Source organism: Oryctolagus cuniculus, chromosome 7 (genome assembly GCF_051225735.1).
Source record: "Oryctolagus cuniculus isolate XC-2025 breed Fujian yellow rabbit chromosome 7, ASM5122573v1, whole genome shotgun sequence".
NCBI classification, from domain to species: Eukaryota; Metazoa; Chordata; class Mammalia; order Lagomorpha; family Leporidae; genus Oryctolagus; species Oryctolagus cuniculus.
Genome location: NC_142873.1, coordinates 139,874,205 through 139,890,398, shown reverse-complemented (window position 1 = coordinate 139,890,398; position 16,194 = coordinate 139,874,205). Strand labels below are relative to the sequence as shown.

Genomic DNA, 16,194 nt, shown 5'->3' with positions numbered 1-16,194 from the left:
TCCCTCCCTTTTAATTTGTATATAGCTTTATATTTAAAATGGATTTCTGTGGGGACCATTTGGTCTAGCAGTTAAGACACTGGTTAAGATGCCCATGTTCTATTTTGGAGTGCCTAGGTTTGATACTTGGCTCTGGCTTCAGATTCCAGCTTCTTGATAATGTAGACCCTGGAAGGCAATGGTGATGGCCTGGGTAATTGGGCTCCTGCCACTCATGTGGGAGACCTGGATTAACTTCCTGGTTCCTGGCTTTGGCCTCCAATACAGGCTTTGCCCTCCAGTACAGGCTGTTGTAGGCATTTGGGAAGTAAACCAGGGGGTGGAAGCTTTCTCTATCAACTAGATTTTAAAAATTTAAAGTATATTTATGACAACATATTGTTGGGTCTTGTTTTTTCGATCCACCGTGGCACTCAGTCTCTGCCTTTTACTTGGTGCATTTAGACCATTGACATTTAAGGTAATTATGTAGTTGAATATTATAATATTTTCCGAAATTCTTGGTCTGACAATTCCAATGTTTCCCCCATGTCTGACTCTGACTCTGATGCTTATTCTCTGTAGTGTTTTTTCCCTTTTAGTGTACCTTGTAATTTTTTGTTGAAAAATGGGCAGTTATGCAGAGGGCAAAATTAACTGTGGTAAGTAGGCTGTTAGTAATGTTGTGATGAAGTGTGGGGGCCTGTGATTACGTCTCCATCTTTTGGTTAGCCTGGACTCTGAACTTCACCAGTGCTTCTCAGCTTCGCCCACAACCCTTGGGTGGGATGGGATGCCGGGAAGGGGGGTAGTTGGATATTAACCACTCCTCACGTGCCAGTCTCATCATCCCTGCTGCCCGTTGGGTGAGGCTGGTGGAAGTTTCTCCTGAAGGTGGGCCTTGTTAAGAAGAACACAGGGCTCCGTCATGTTTCAGAATGGTTCCTTTACCTTGTTCCTTGCTGGAATCATAAGGGATTTTTTCCCTCAGTGTCCGCTGTGAAGATCTAGTGGAGCTCTTGGAGGTGGAGCTCAGAAAAGTGTGTGTGCCCCTCTCTCTGCATGGAGTTTTTAGCCCTCGGAGTTGTCTGTACTGAGCCTTCAGCATTTGTTTCTGAGGTTTAGATTCCTCCCCTGGCACTGGTTCCTGCAGAGGTTTCTCCTCTGGTCAGTTATGATTCTCTGAATCCCCCTATTTGTGCAGTTTTGGGGGCAGCAGTATGCCCATTACCTTTTTCCTTGTCAGGGTATAGTGGCATCCCATGTGGGTGCTGGCTCGAGCCCCAGCATCTCCACTTCTGATCCAGCTCTCTGCTGTGGTCTGAGAAAGCAGCAGAGGATGGTCCAAGTCCTTGGGCCCCTGCACACAGTGGGAGACCTGGATGAAGCTCCTGGCTCCTGGCTTCGGCTTAACCCAGCTCTGACCATTACAGCCATTTGTGAATGAACAAACAGAATGAACATATGTTTCCCTCTCTCTCTCACTCTCTCTCTCTTTCTCTCCTTCCTCCCACCCTCCCTCCCTATAACTCAGTCTTTCAAATAAATAAACAAGTCTAAAAAAAAAAAGAATCTGAATCTTTGTTTGGTAATGACAGTAGTTAGAGAGCTTGGGCTGGGAGTAGAGATTATTGTTGAATAACTGTAACAAAATGAGGCTTTTAAAAAAAAAAAACTTTTTTTTAAAGATTTGTTTACTTGAAAGGCAGAATTTACAGAGAGAGAGAGAGAGGGAGAGACAGAGAGAGAGAGATCTTCCCCAAATGGCCCCAATGGCTTGAGCTGGGCAAGTCCAAAGCCAGGAGCCAGGAGCTTCTTCTGGGTCTCCCACTTGGTCCAAGCACTTGGGCCATCTGCTGCTGCTTTCCAGGCACATTAGCAAGGAGTCTGGATTGGAAGTGGAGCAGCCAGGTCTTGAAACATCATAGGCAACAGATTTACCCACTATGCCACACACCGCCCCCGAAAATTTTTTTTTAAAGAATCTTGGTAAACAGATGTTGTCTTCCTATGAGGTCACGCAGGACTTTGATGGATCTTCTCAGTGGGGTTGATCTTTGATGCTCATGGCCATTCCTAGCTATCTCCTTAATGGTAACAATCCCGTTCTTTGAGGGTGGATTTGAGTTCTCAGACTAACTGAAGGATTTTGGAGCTATGTTTGACAAACCCAGTAAGTTGATGAAGATGGATATTATTTTGGGGTGTTTAAAATGAAGGTGCAGAGAAATATGTCTAGTTCCCATCTTTTCGGAAAAATGGGGGAGAACAAGACTTCAAGAATATATTTACATTTTGCTGTGTATGGAGAGAAACTCTGATCGAATGCAGAGAACCTGTTTCCCTGTGATAAGGAGGGGTCATGGAGTTGGGCAGAGGGCTGGAGACGGGTGGGGGTGGGGTATTTTCATTGACTACAGCTTTGTGTATGTCTGTTTTTGAGCCAAAAATTGAGATATGTTTTTTAAAGTTAAGTGTTTCTATAAAGCAAAGGCATTGTTACATTATTGGGGTTTTAGAGCCAGAAGTAATGCCTTGGTCTGTCTCTGACTTTGGAACCTACTGAGAACCTAGTGTTATGATTGATAGAGTTGATTGGATAATGTTATCCCGAGGTTGATCATTCCCTTTTGTTTTATACATATATATATATATATATAAGCATATATATGTGTAAATATAATATTCTCTATCTCAGTACTTTTTTGCTTGGAATTCTACATTGACATTAAAGTTGCTGCTGTACTGCTTTCCTTTTGAGCTGTGTGTGTTAGCTTTGCTTATGCTTCTGTTTTAAGGTAAGGTGTGCCTTTCTAAACAACACATACTTTTATTTTATTTTAAAATTCCATCTGTAATTCTTCATTCCTCAGAATTTTTTATGTCAAAAATATTTTTGCTTTTAGCACAGATACTCAGAGCAAATACATTTAGTGTTATAATTGTATCTTTCTACCCCTTTTATACCTCCCTTTGCCTTTTAATGTATCTATTGTTAACTTTATCTTACTTTTTCTGTAACTTAAAAGGCAAACAACCTACTTTTTCATTTTTATTTGAAAGACAGAGACACTCAGAGATAGATAATAAACAGAGTGCTCCCATCCATTGATTCACTCCCCAGATACCTACAGTGGCTGAAGCTGTGTCAAGCTAAAGCTGGGAGCCAGAAACTCAGTGTAGGTTATGATGTGGATGACCAGCTACTTGAGCCATCCCTCCTGCCTCCCAGGGTGCCCATTAGCAGGAAGCTAGAATTAGGAGTGGGGCTGGGACTCAAACCGTGTCATTCCAATATGGGATGCAGGTGTCGCAGCTGCCATCTTAACTAATAGGCCCAGCACTCGCCCCTATTTTTTTTTTTTTGACATGCTGTATCAAAATTTATTAAATTATTTCTCTAGAATATACAGAAGACCAACTCAGTATACTAAGTAAAGATTTCAACAGTTTGCACCCACCTACACCATCAGGTATAAAGTACAGATTTAGAGCAATTTTTTAGTTATTTCTCATAGTACAGCTCATTAAGGACACATGGGGAGTAAGTGCACAGTGACTCCTGTTGTTGATTTAACAGTTAACACTCTTATTTTTGTGATCAGTGACCACCCAAGGCTCTTGACATGAGCTGCCAAGGCTATGGAAGTCTTTTGAGTCCACAAACTCTGACAGTATTTAGACAGGGCCATATGCAAAGTGGAAATTCTCTCCTCCCTTCAGAGAAAAGTACATCCTTTTTTGATGGCCCCTTCTTTCTTTTTCTTTTTTTTTTTTAAGATTTTATTTATTTATGTGAGAGGTAGAGTTACAAACAGTAAGAGGAAGAGACAGAGAGAAAGGTCTTCCTTTCCGTTGGTTCACTCCCCAAATGGCCACAACAGCCGGAGCTGTGCTACCCGAAGCCAGGAGCCAGGAGCTTCTTCCTGGTCTCCCATGCTGGTGCAGGGGCCCAAGCACTTGGGCCATCTTCTACTGCTTTCCCAGGCCATGGCAGAGAGCTGGACTGGAAGAGGAGCAGCCAGGACTGGAACTGGTGCCCATATGGGATGCTGGTGCCGCAGGCAGAGGATTAACTTACTGCACCATGGCGTGATCCCTATGACCCATTCTTTCCACTGGGATCTCACAGAGATCCTTCATACAGAACATTTTTTACCACTGTGTCTTGGCTTTCCATGCCTGAAATGCTCTCATGGGCTTTTCAGCCAGATCCAAATGCCTTAGGGGCTGATTCTGAGGTCAGAGTGCTGTTTAGGGCATTTTTCATTCCATGAGTCTGCTGTGTGGACTGCTTCCCTTGTTGGAACTTTCTCTCCTTTTTAATCCTATCGTTATTACCAGACACTTGGTCTTATTTATGTGATCCATTTGACACTTAATCTTATCTGTATGATCAATACCACACTTAATATCACTTTATCGTGTAAGATGCTGCCCCTATTCTTAATGCATATGGATTATTTTTTGATGTCACAAAAATTACACATAATTTATTCATTTATGAATAAAAAATGAACAATGAAACGTTTATATAGTCTGCCTGTGTTAATCAGAAGAGTGTTCATTTGGTGCTATAAATGCTGGTCTGTGTGTTGATATCTGTCTGATGGCTTTCTCACCATACCTGCAGCCATCTTTGAATCTTTAAAGAGTCTGTTAATCCCTGGAACATATTTGTAATCCAAATAACGTTCCTGGCCCTGTGAAAGTGGGCCTTAATTGAACTGACAATTAGGAATTTTGACCATCTGTGTGTAGGAAGTGGAACTGTGTGCAAAAGAGGCCAAGTCCTTAAAGGCAGTGGAAGAATCTCAGTGCTTCCAGCTACAAGCAGTAGATCACTGGCCTGAGGAACAGTCCCAGAAGCAGTGGGTGAAGGATCCATGTTCTGATCTTCCCAAGCATCTAGATGCTAAGGTGGCACCACAGCCCTTGAAAGAGAGTGGTAAGTACCAAGAATCTGGGAACATCAGAGAAGGCAGCCTGTCTTGCTCAGGGAGAGGGGTGGGGGGTAAGGAAGGGTGCATGGAGAAGAAGGATGTGTAGAATTCAAGGAATGGGTGGGAATGGTGTCTGATGGACCCGGTTCCTGAGAAGTAGGGTCAGTGGCATTGTGAGAGAGGATGCAGCTCTCAGTGATGCTGGCACACTGTACTGTATCTGCAGGCAGGTAGCAGGTACAGGCCGGGGCTGTGCTGAGCAGTAGTCACAGGAGGTCAGGGCTGCCATCTCATGCATGGCACACCACTCAGGATAGCTTAGGAACTACACATTCCAGAAGGGACGTAAGAGGGGGAGAGCTGCATGGCCATGGAGATGGTTTGGTCCAAGTATGGCTTTTGGAAAGCTGACTCTTAGAGGGAGGTGGTTTTGGGGGAACTAGAGCTTAGATTTCTAATCCATTTTCCCCCTCAGCTGTCCTCACTCCCCGAGTCCCTGCTGTCCCCAAGATGGGGAGTGTTGGAGATTGGGAGGTGGCAGTTGAGTCGCAGGTAAGTCATTTGCTCTTTCTTTCCTGTCATTACTACTCTTGTTCTCTTGCCCCCCACTGGTCCTCCTCTCAGTCCATGGCCTACCCTCAACAAAAGGCCACAATGCACATGGTGTTAGCCTTGTCCCTGTCTCCCAGCCTCCCTTTGGTTGTGCTGCTCCTTACATATGGTTCCCTGTTATCTTTCCTTGGGCCTGGGAGGGTATTCAAGGGTCAGTGACGGGCCGGCGCCGCGGCTCACTAGGCTAATCCTCCGCCTTGCGGCGCCGGCACACCGGGTTCTAGTCCCGGTCGGGGCGCCGGATTCTGTCCCGGTTGCCCCTCTTCCAGGCCAGCTCTCTGCTGTGGCCAGGGAGTGCAGTGGAGGATGGCCCAGGTGCTTGGGCCCTGCACCCCATGGGAGACCAGGAAAAGCACCTGGCTCCTGGCTCCTGCCATCGGATCAGCGCGGTGCGCCGGCCGCAGCGCGCCGGCCGCGGCGGCCATTGGAGGGTGAACCAACGGCAAAGGAAGACCTTTCTCTCTGTCTCTCTCTGTCTCTCTCTCTCACTGTCCACTCTGCCTGTCAAAAAAAAAAAAAAAAAAAGGGTCAGTGACGTTTGGGCTCCTTTTCTTGCACCCTCACAGGAAGCCCTGGGCCCTGGCAAACCAGCAGAGAAGGAGTTCTGCAATGACCCCCTGGGAGATGACTGCGGGGACCGTGTGTGCCTGGGTAAGGAAGCAGTGCTGGTTTCTTCTGCTCTCAGTTCCCAAGGAATGCTTGGTCCATTCCCTTGTGAATCATGGCTCTGACATCTCTGGACTTTCAGAGACAGGGAGATTTGCCCTTTGTAGCTTACGCTGTAATGGCAGGGATGGAATCTTCCCTGATGGAGGCTGCAGGGTGGCTTCCAAGAGCCTGCCCTCTTGGGGCTCATTACCTTCCTTCCTTCAGGGGTTGCCTTGTCTGCTTTCTCAGAAATCCAAACTTCTGGCACCAGGTGGGTTCTGTCTATCAGGGCAGGCACAAGTGAACTAAGTTCATGAGATGGATGCATTAAGCCGTGATGAGAAAGAAATGTCACAGGACTCAAATACTTGACGGCCTGCTGGTCAGCTCAGGCTCCTTTCTCTGTAGGCCCCCACATGGAGAGCTGCAGAATAATGAGAATTTCCTGTGGGGTTTGGGATCACTGAGAGGGGAGTTGGACTCATGGCTGGGATACAGTAGAGGGACTGTGACAGGTGTGACTCTTGGCAAGGTTAGATGTGAGAAGCTCGCTGGCCACTTGCTTGACTGTGGTTCACACAAGGGGAAATAGTGCTCGATACTCCCAACTTTGGCTGAACTAGATTGAAGCCTGTTATGGCGCTGGATGCTTTTCATCTGGTTCTCCTCAAGGACTTACTTTCATTGAAGGCTTCCTATTTTGTTCGGGCTGGGGGCTGTTGGGACAGCAATTTTTTAAGCTTAGCTGACTGTTTTACAAAATGAGGAAATTTACTTTGTCACATTATTAGACGTCTAGAGGAGGACATGCTCCAAGCATGATACACATGAGCTCAGCTGCATTCTAGTGGGCATGGTCCTTTCCTTCCCCGCTGGCCTCAGGACACTGTCACAGTCAGAAGATGGATGCCAGTGGTGATGGAGGCCGCACATCTCCTAGCAGGAGACTAGGACCTCCCCCACGCCCCCCGCACCTGCCACATACACTGCTCTCTATTCCAGCCACAGAATTCAGTCTGATCGGGCCCCTGTAGGTCATGTGCCCATCTGTGGACCAAAGCAGTCACTCCTGTATGTGATGCATTCCATAACAACAACAGAAAAGCCAGTGAACAAAGCAAACTGCACACTTCCTGGTACTTCCAGTTACCTCTCCCCATCCCTCCAGACACTGTAAGGGATTGGTATTGGGATTTCTCGTCAGCCTCTTTCCAGGAAAGAATGTATGTTTTAGGGACATTTTGAACAAATGCTGTTCAACAAATCATTTCTACTCAGTCGTTGCTCTTCTTTTGTTTGTATAGGAGTTCCAGTTGCAAAACCAAGTGTCACCTCTCAGCAAGAGCAAGGACCAGAGTTTTGGGGCTTAAGCCCTGTAAATTCTAGGGAAAGGAACGCTACAGATTATAGCCTGGATAATGAGCAAACAGAAGCAGCCCCAGCATTGTCCTGGAAGGACGCTAGGGCATGGGAGGAACAATGCCAGTGGGATGTGGAGGACACGAAGGTGTCAGGTGTGCACTGGGGCTACGAGGAGACCAAGACCTTCCTGGCAATTCTCAGTGAGTCTCCTTTCTCTGAGAAGCTCCGCACCTGCCACCAGAACCGCCAGGTGTACCGGGCCATCGCAGAGCGGCTAAGGGCTCGGGGCTTCCTGCGGACACTGGAGCAGTGTCGCTACAGGGTCAAAAACCTCCTACGGAACTACCGGAAAGCCAAGAGCAGCCAACCCCCAGGGACCTGCCCCTTCTATGAGGAGCTGGAGGCCTTGATGAGGTCTCGGATGACCGTCAGAGCCACAGACAGCCCAGGAGAGGCCATGGCACTCCCCAGGTTGGGGGACAGTGACGCCGAGATGGATGAGCAGGAGGAAGGGGGCTGGGAGCCTGAGGAAACAGCAGAATGCTGTAACGGTGCCGGCCTGGCCACCGAGGAGTCTACCCAGGGACACAAGATTGCAGGGGGCTCAAATCTGCTCCAGAGTCGAATTGGTAAGGACATGGGACAGCTTGATTGGATCCAGATTCCAGCCCTCCTGCCAGTCAGACTGCTGTTCCCTGAGGTCAGGGTGCAGACTGCAAGGCTGGGTTGGTGGTAGAATAAGGCACTCCTACTCCTCCTCTCTTGTTCTGGGACCAAGTCTCTTGGCTGGGTTTTCTTGGTTAAAGATGCAAGCACTTCTAAAGTGTTAAGGGGGAGTAAAAGAGGGAACTCAGTATTTCCCAAAGTGTGTCACTGGTAGTGTATGTGACTGGGGATGATCACAGGTGTTAGGTGAGTGAACTTGGAATTCTACTAATTCTATATTTCTCTTAATGTGTCTGAACACATTACTTAGCTAAAGAAAGATAGTGAAGTACTGAACAGGTAGAGCAGAAATCAGGACAGTGCAGAATAGAACAGACGATGTGTGGGGAGTGTCCAGTCGTTGAAAGATGGAAACGCTGGGGCCGGCGCCGTGGCTCACTTGGCTAATCCTCTGCCTGCGGTGCCAGCATCCCATATGGGTGCTGGGTTCTAGTCCCGGTTGCTCCTCTTCCAGTCCAGCTCTCTGCTGTGACCCGGGAAGGCAGTGGAGGATGGCCCAAGTGCTTGGGCCCTGCACCTGCGTGGGAGACCAGGAAGAAGCACCTGGCTCCTGGCTTCGGATCAGTGCAGCACCAGCCGTAGTGGCCATTTGGGGAGTGAATCAACAGAAGGAAGACCTTTCTCTCTCTCTCTCTCACTGTCTGTAACTCTGCCTGTCTAATAAAAAAAAAAAAAAAAAGAGAGAGAGAAAGAAAGAAAGATGGAAACACTGACGCCCATGAGATGGAGCATCTGATCTGAAGACACAGAGGTAGGAGTGGAACCCATAGCCCCTGCCTGCCCATGTGAGGTGGGTTTTTCTGTACCCTACTGCATCCTGGGCCACATCATGTCCCCCGAGGAGCTGATATTGGACAGCTCTTTAGGGCTCTTTAGCGCCCATTAGGCCATCTTTAGTCAGGTTCTACTGTAGGGTTCTTTGAAGGCAGTTGTTGTCTTCAATCATTAGAGATTCTCAGCTGCCATGTTTTTTAAAAGACAAATTCATCAGGTAAATAGAGGATATTTTATTCAGAAGATAGAGGGAGAATCCTATGGGCCTTTCCCTGAACCAGTCAGCTGAAGCCATAGGCGTGGGGTCACCGGATAGAATTGATACAGTATGGTCCTTCGTGTTCTCCCAAACAGCCAAGACTCACAGGTGTCAATAGAATCACTTAAAAGGGGGTGGGGTGAGATGCTGTAGCTGACTTCCCCCCCGCACCCATGGGAGCATTCTCCCGAGCCACCCTGGAGATTTCTGGATGCCTGGGTTCTGGGTATTTAGAAGGAGAGGTGACCCTGACCACTGATGACCTAGATAATCTCAGTAAGTCTCACACTTCTGAACTCTTCACTCCTGACAGCAGGTGTGCACTGGGGCTACGAGGAGACCAAGACCTTCCTGGCAATTCTCAGTGAGTCGCCTTTCTCTGAGAAGCTCCGCACCTGCCACCAGAACAGCCAGGTGTACCGGGCCATCGCAGAGCGGCTGTGTGCGCTGGGCTTCCTGCGGACACTGGAGCAGTGTCGCTACAGGTTCAAAAACCTCCTTCGAAGCTACCGGAAAGCCAAGAGCACCCATCCCCCGGGGACCTGCGCCTTCTATGAAGAGCTGGACTCACTGATGAGGGCTCGGACTGCAGTCAGGGCCCTGACCACTGTCAGGGAGGCCCCAGGGCTCCCGTGGTCTGGGCAGAGCAGTACAGAGACCTGGGCTGAGACGGCAGGCGAAGATGCCATCAAACCCGGAACTCCAGACACAGGTAAGCCCGGAGTCACTGTCTGCACACTGTGCAGGCATGTGGAAAGAGTGGGGGAGCCAGGTTCGTTGTCTTGTTTCTGAACTAAGAGAATGGGATTGAGTAGGGAAAAGGATTGTATTTTGCTTAAGTTGTCCAGTCTCTGACTTAGTGTGATCCCCTGTATGAGAAGTTACTCTAGCTTCCAGGGGTTCAGCCCGTCAATTACAGAGCTTTTCAGTTTGATATGACACAGGATATGTACTGAATGTACTAGAAGAAGGAAGTGTTCGTTATTGAGTAGTAAGACTGGGGAGACTGGCTGGCGGGTGCCTTGGGCTGGGCTTCCTGGCTCTCTGGGTGGAGTTACCACATCCCAGGCTGTGTCCCTCAGCTTTTGAGGTGAGCAGTGATTGTATATATCAGAACTTGATCAATTTCATGTTAGTGACATTTATAAGATGTGCGATACAAGATAAAAGTTAAATACATTTACCATATACAGGATCCGGACGGATAAGTAAATGCTAACGAGTGAGTGAACAAACGCTGCCTTTCCGTCCGTTCTTTCAGGCTTTGAGATGAGGTGTGAGGACGGAGATCAGACTTCAGAGCAGGACGCTGTGGAGGAGCTGCCTGGACATTTATCAGAATGGACTCCAGACGCGATTTGCCAAGCTGGTGACTGGGGGGATGACAGTGACAATGAAAACAATGGCGAAGGGGCGTGGGAAGACCCCCCAGAGGAACAGTGGGAGGAGTGTTCTTCTGAAGAGGACTTAGAAAAACTCATCGACCATCAGGGTCTGTACCTTGCAGAGAAACCCTACAAGTGCGACTCCTGCGTGCGGAGCTTCAGCCAGAGCTCCCCCTTCCTGGCTCACCAGCAGAAGCACACAGAGAAGGCCTATGCATGCGGGGAGTGTGGGAAAGGCTTTCGTCACGGCTCCCACTGCAGTGCCCATCCGAGACTCCGCGCTGGGGAGCAGCCCTACAGATGCCTTGAATGTGAGAAAAGCTTCAGTGACTACTCCAGTCTCATTGCCCATCAGAAAACGCACATAGGAGAAAAGCCCTATAAGTGTGGGGAATGCTGGGAAAGCTTTAACAAGAGCTCGAACCTTCTGAAACATCAGAGGATCCACGGGGGAGGGAACCTGGACCCACGTGGTGAGCCTGGGGAGAACTTGGGCGGAAATCCATCTTGTAGCCCCCGCCGGAGGAGAGCCACGGGGGAGACGGCCCCCGAAGAGCCTCCGCGTGTCAGGAAGAACCTGCGTGCTTCCGGGCTGCACGGCGCCAACTCAGGGGAGAAACTCTATCAGTGTCCGGAATGCGGAAGAAGCTTCTCCAAGAGTTCTGCCCTCATCAGTCACCAAAGAATCCACACAGGGGAGAAGCCCTTCGAATGTGGCGAGTGTGGGAAAAGCTTCAGTAAGAGCTCCACTCTGGCCAACCACCAGCGGACCCACACTGGGGAGAAGCCGTACCAGTGTGCGGACTGCGGCAAGTGCTTCAGCGAGCGCTCCAAGCTCATCACACACCAGCGAGTGCACACGGGGGAGAAGCCCTACAAGTGCCCCGAGTGTGGGAAGTTCTTCCGCGACCGTTCTAACCTCATTACCCACCAGCGGATCCACACGGGAGAGAAGCCCTATCAGTGTCGTGAGTGTGGGAAATGCTTCAACCAGAGCTCCAGCCTGATCATCCACCAGAGAATCCACACTGGGGAGAAGCCCTACAAGTGTACGGAGTGCGGCAAAGACTTCAACAACAGCTCTCACTTCAGCGCCCACCGCAGAACCCACACAGGGAGGAAGGAGTCCTAGGAGGCCCTCCCCCAGCTCCGAAGGCCATCAGCGTCTGTTTACGTCTCCCAAGAGCATAAGACACATGCTAGAAAGAACCCTTCCTGTTTGTAAGCTTGGTGTATGCCCAGGGAGGTTCTCTTGGTGTAATCCAGGTAATTTGGCAGCGAATTCAAACACTAAGGATCCATATTTGAAGGCACTTTCCTCAAGTGTCGTTTGTTTTCCTCCTGTGAAAAGCGCCACACCACACAATCCTCAGGCTGTCCTTGTATTTGCTGTGAGAGCTTTAGCAGTATTTGAGCCTAACTGCTCAAGTAGAGGATCAGGGTTAAACAGTGACCCCAGCACTGAGTTAGGCAGGGATTACCAACTCTTGCTTTGCCGTGAGTGTCCCTGTGCAACACCCCTCATCCACAGTGGCTTTCATACGTGGTGGTTTGCATTTGGGGCATGTCCTCCCAGAGAACTTTGAGACCTGCTGGGGAGAAAGGGGCACAATTGCACATCGATGGCTGAGAACAGTCCACCGTGAGCTCGGCAAAGTGTAGGAACAATCGTGACCCTGTTACAAAACCATTAAGAACAGTGAAAACAGCCAGTGTTTACTAAGCATCTGCTTTTTGGCAGGTTCTGGCTAAGCACTTTATATACATCATCTCATTTAGTCCCCACAGCAGCCCCAGGCTAGCTCCTGATGTTTTCCCCATTCCCCAAGAGAGAAAACTGAGGCCAGGGGGAGCTAAGAAACTTGCGAAGGTCACTCATCTGAGCGGGGGCGCAGCAGGAGTCCGGCAGGCCTGGCTGTCTCTAGAGTGACAAGCTGTTTGTGTAGGGCGGGGGACTCGGGTGCCAGGGCCTCCAATGCTTGGTGGATCACACCTGTTACTCCCTGGATTCTCCTTTGAACAAATGTGGAGATCCTCTAACGATGAAAGACGTGGGCTCTTCAGCACTAGGGAGGTGGGATGAGAAAGCTGAGCTCTTACCAGAGCACTTGCGAGTTTCCACCTCTGCGGTGCCATGGGCGAGAGAGAGATACAGGTGGCCGAGGTTGGGAACACCACGTAGCCCAAGTGATGTTGCAGTGGGATTCTACGTTGGCTGAGCCAGTGGGGCTTAGAGTTTGCCCTTTCTCAGGGATCAGTCGTGCTTCTTGTGAGACCAAGGTTACACTTCCGGAGTCCTGGGGCCTTTCACCACTCCTCACAGCCCTGTGCTTTTGCTTCTCTTTGGTGTGGCGGGAGCTCTATTCCTGACCCCCATGCCAAGACTGGGGTAGAAGGAGTCGGTGAGTGTGGTTCTCGACGGGCAGAGGACTTTGAACACTGTCCACGTTCCAGGTTCTGGTACCATTTTATCCTGAGTCTGCTTGTCCCAGGTCTACCCAGTGCTTTCTGCATATTGATCATTCAGACCTACCTCCCACGTGGACAGGCTAAGTCAGAAAGGCTTTGGGCTCCAGAGATTCTCCTTGCAAGGGGTTTCATTGGGTTGTAAAGGAAAATCGCCCTCCTGACATCCCCCATGACCTTGAGGTGCCCTTCACGCCTGGGTTATTTTATGGTCTTGGGAAGTCCTTACTGAAAATGGATGACTGGAAGGTTGGGGCTTTGTGTTCACATGTGAGGAAGTCAGAGGAGTGGCAGGGCACTCCACAGGTCACTCCGTAACTCCTTCCTGTGCTTCAGGACCTGCCTTCCCGAGGTCCAGCCCATCTGGGACCACCATCTGTCAGCTGCTTCCCAACACACCCTTCCTGGTTCACGTTATCTCACGGGCAGGGGTCATGGGATAAGTACCTACAAGGAAGTGGTAGTGAGAGAGGAAGTGTCAGGAACTGCAAGAGTAGGTGAGATCAGAGAGGAAGGGTCCCTGCAGTGGGCAGGTGTCATGGTGTGAAAGCAAGGATTCAGGGTGGGGCTTGGGGCCATGAGATGAGCACTATTGATATGTAAAATGGGGGTGGGGTGTAGTGGGAGCTGCCATTGGAGGAGTTCTTGGGACAGGGTCTTGTAGGACCTTGTGTATGAGTGGAGCTTGGGCTCCAGGCTCAGGCTGACATGTTCTGGTATGCATTGTCAAAAGCCATCAGCCAGCCGGCGCCATGGCTCACTAGGCTAATCCTCTGCCTACGGCGCCAGCACCCCAGGTTCTAGTCCTGGTTGAGGTGCTGGATTCTGTCCCGGTTGCTCCTCTTCCAGTCCAGCTCTCTGCTGTGGCCCGGGAGTGCAGTGGAGGATGGCCCAAGTGGTTGGGCCCTGCACCCACATGGGAGACCAGGAGGAAGCACCTGGCTCCTGACTTCGGATCGGCGCAGCGCGCTGGCCGTAGCAGCCATCTGGGGAGTGAACCAACGAAAGAAAGACCTTTCTCTCTCTCAGTGTCTAACTCTGCCTGTAAAAAAAAAAAAAAAAAAAAAGCCGTCAGCCTAATGGAACTTACTGTTAGGGTGGCCTGTTGGGATACTTAGGAATATTCCAGTTAGGAGTGAGGATCTGGCCTGGAGTAGCAACAGTGAAGGCAGATGCCTTGGGTGACTGGAGAACCTGTGTCATTCAGAACTGAGTGTGCGAGGTGCAGATGGGGCAGGTGGGCAGGAGGCCATACATCTAGTTTGGGCCATTTGGAATGTCAGGTGACCAGGGGACAATTGGTGATGCTGTGCATGTGGCTGTCTGGGCCTAAAGTAAGGGGGGAGGATAGGACTAGAGAGTTTCTTATGATAATGGTAGTTAAACCCAGGAAAGGGGGATTATGTTCCACATCAAAGAAGTGTTGGGCCTGAGACAGAACTTGATGGGAGGAAGGTACCCCTCAAAGTATACTCCCCACACCTACCACATCCTTCCAACTCCTGCCATTCTGGGGACACTGCCCCGCTTTCTGCTGACTCCTGAATTCTCCATGAATTTTCTGGAATGTTCACTGTAGAAGGCAAGCTGAGCTGTGGGTGGAAGTGAGTTGGTAGCCTTCTCCCCCTTGAGTGTCACCCTTCCCCCTGCTCTTGGTGCCAGTCTCATGTTTTCAGTGAACACTTTTGGTGTTTGTATTGTCTACTGTTCCTTTCTCCTAACTCTTAGCCATAGGGTCAGCCATGAAGGCAAGGGCAGTGTGGGCCAAGAGGGAAAGCTGAGACCAGTGGTCCCTCCCCAGCCACCTGACTCTTCCTTTGCAAGGACTCCGTCAGGGAGTGTCAGTGTTCGGGGCCTGGGCCTTCACCTTGCTGGGTCACCCAGGCCTCCTCCAGCAGATCCGTGCTGCTCCAGCCGGGCATCTCGTGTCACACACCCTGGGCATTGCTCATGCAAGTCTGTGGGAAGGAGATTCACACTGCAGAAGCAGAGCCCAGTTCCTCAACTCACACAGCCACAAGGTCAGACTCTGGTTCCAGAAGCCAAGGCTGTGCGTGCTGTCCTGGGAGGGTGTTCTGTGTGAGCTGCCACAAGCAGGGCCGCCTCTCCAGGTGGCTGCAGCCCCTTCCCTAATTTCTGTCCTTTCCACTCCAAGAAGGGCTTTGGCTCCTCTGAAGTGACCCCAAGGCTCCTCCAGGCGTCTCTGACTCCACAGACCCCTCAGGAGGCAATGGATCCAAAGGCAGGGGCAGGGAAGGCGGCGCAGGGCGGCACTGGATGCCTAGATTGTTCTTGGGCCTTGGCGTCATCACTGAACTCATGGTTATGGCCTTCTGCCTTGCCCCTCCCATATGTAGCAGTGTGAAGTAACCGAGGTCCCCCTGCTGAAAGGTAGGACCCCTGGGTAGCACCTTTCCCTTGGGCCACAGAGGAGAGTGGAGGGGGATAAACAGCTTTGGGCCCGGGCTGTGGAGAGTGTTGAGGTAGTGAGCGCAGTGATGTCTAGAGTGGAAGGGAGTATGGTGGGTGGGCTCCCTCTACCCAGGCTGCCTGAGACTTTGTGCGCCAGAGTTCCATCCGAGCTCCCATCATTTTTGCATTTTTTAAAAGCCATTATGTGGATGCTGATGACTTCAGATCTGTCTCCTGCTCTAGCCTCTTCTCGTGGGAGCCCAGCTGCCAGCAGGCCAGCCCTGCCTGGTGACTCCCAGGCCCCGGAAACCCCAAGTCCACCTGCATCTGTTGTCGGTCCGTCCACCCCACCAGCTCAGCACACAGTGGCTCCCAGACAAGCCGCCTTCACGTGCCCGGGAACTTAGAACTTCAGCCCCATCCCGGGCCCGTCTGCAGCTCCATCTCCCTCCCAAGGGCATTCCAGTTGGGCTTCTCGCCTGGGAAGTCTCTGGATGGAGTCCCTGCCTAAAGCAACAGCTTCCCTTTCCTGCAGCCTTGCTTCCTCCCTTTGGACATCCCTCAGCCCCTTTCATGTTGGCAGCAAACGCCAGTCTTAAGCCCCTGCCACAGTCTGCTGCTGCAGGAG

General features: G+C 50.4%; 1 protein-coding gene across 9 annotated transcripts in view; it reads left to right on the top strand.

The window, feature by feature from the left end:
- ZSCAN20 (zinc finger and SCAN domain containing 20) overlaps positions 1-12,001 on the top strand; it is a 37,884-nt gene extending 25,883 nt beyond the window's left edge. For 4 of the 9 annotated variants that reach the window (XM_008273719.5, XM_051832055.3, XM_008273720.5 and 1 more), the window contains exons 3-8: positions 4,741-4,927; positions 5,398-5,474; positions 6,101-6,185; positions 7,487-8,173; positions 9,617-10,015; positions 10,565-12,001. In XM_008273719.5, the coding sequence (XP_008271941.3) occupies positions 4,741-4,927; positions 5,398-5,474; positions 6,101-6,185; positions 7,487-8,173; positions 9,617-10,015; positions 10,565-11,820 (2,691 nt within the window). In that variant the 3' untranslated portion in view covers positions 11,821-12,001. The remainder of the gene's footprint in view (positions 1-4,740; positions 4,928-5,397; positions 5,475-6,100; positions 6,186-7,486; positions 8,174-9,616; positions 10,016-10,564) is intronic. The other 5 variants (XM_008273722.5, XM_089299128.1, XM_089299129.1 and 2 more) reach the window with 3 other exon arrangements.
- The last annotated feature ends 4,193 nt before the right edge of the window (positions 12,002-16,194 follow it).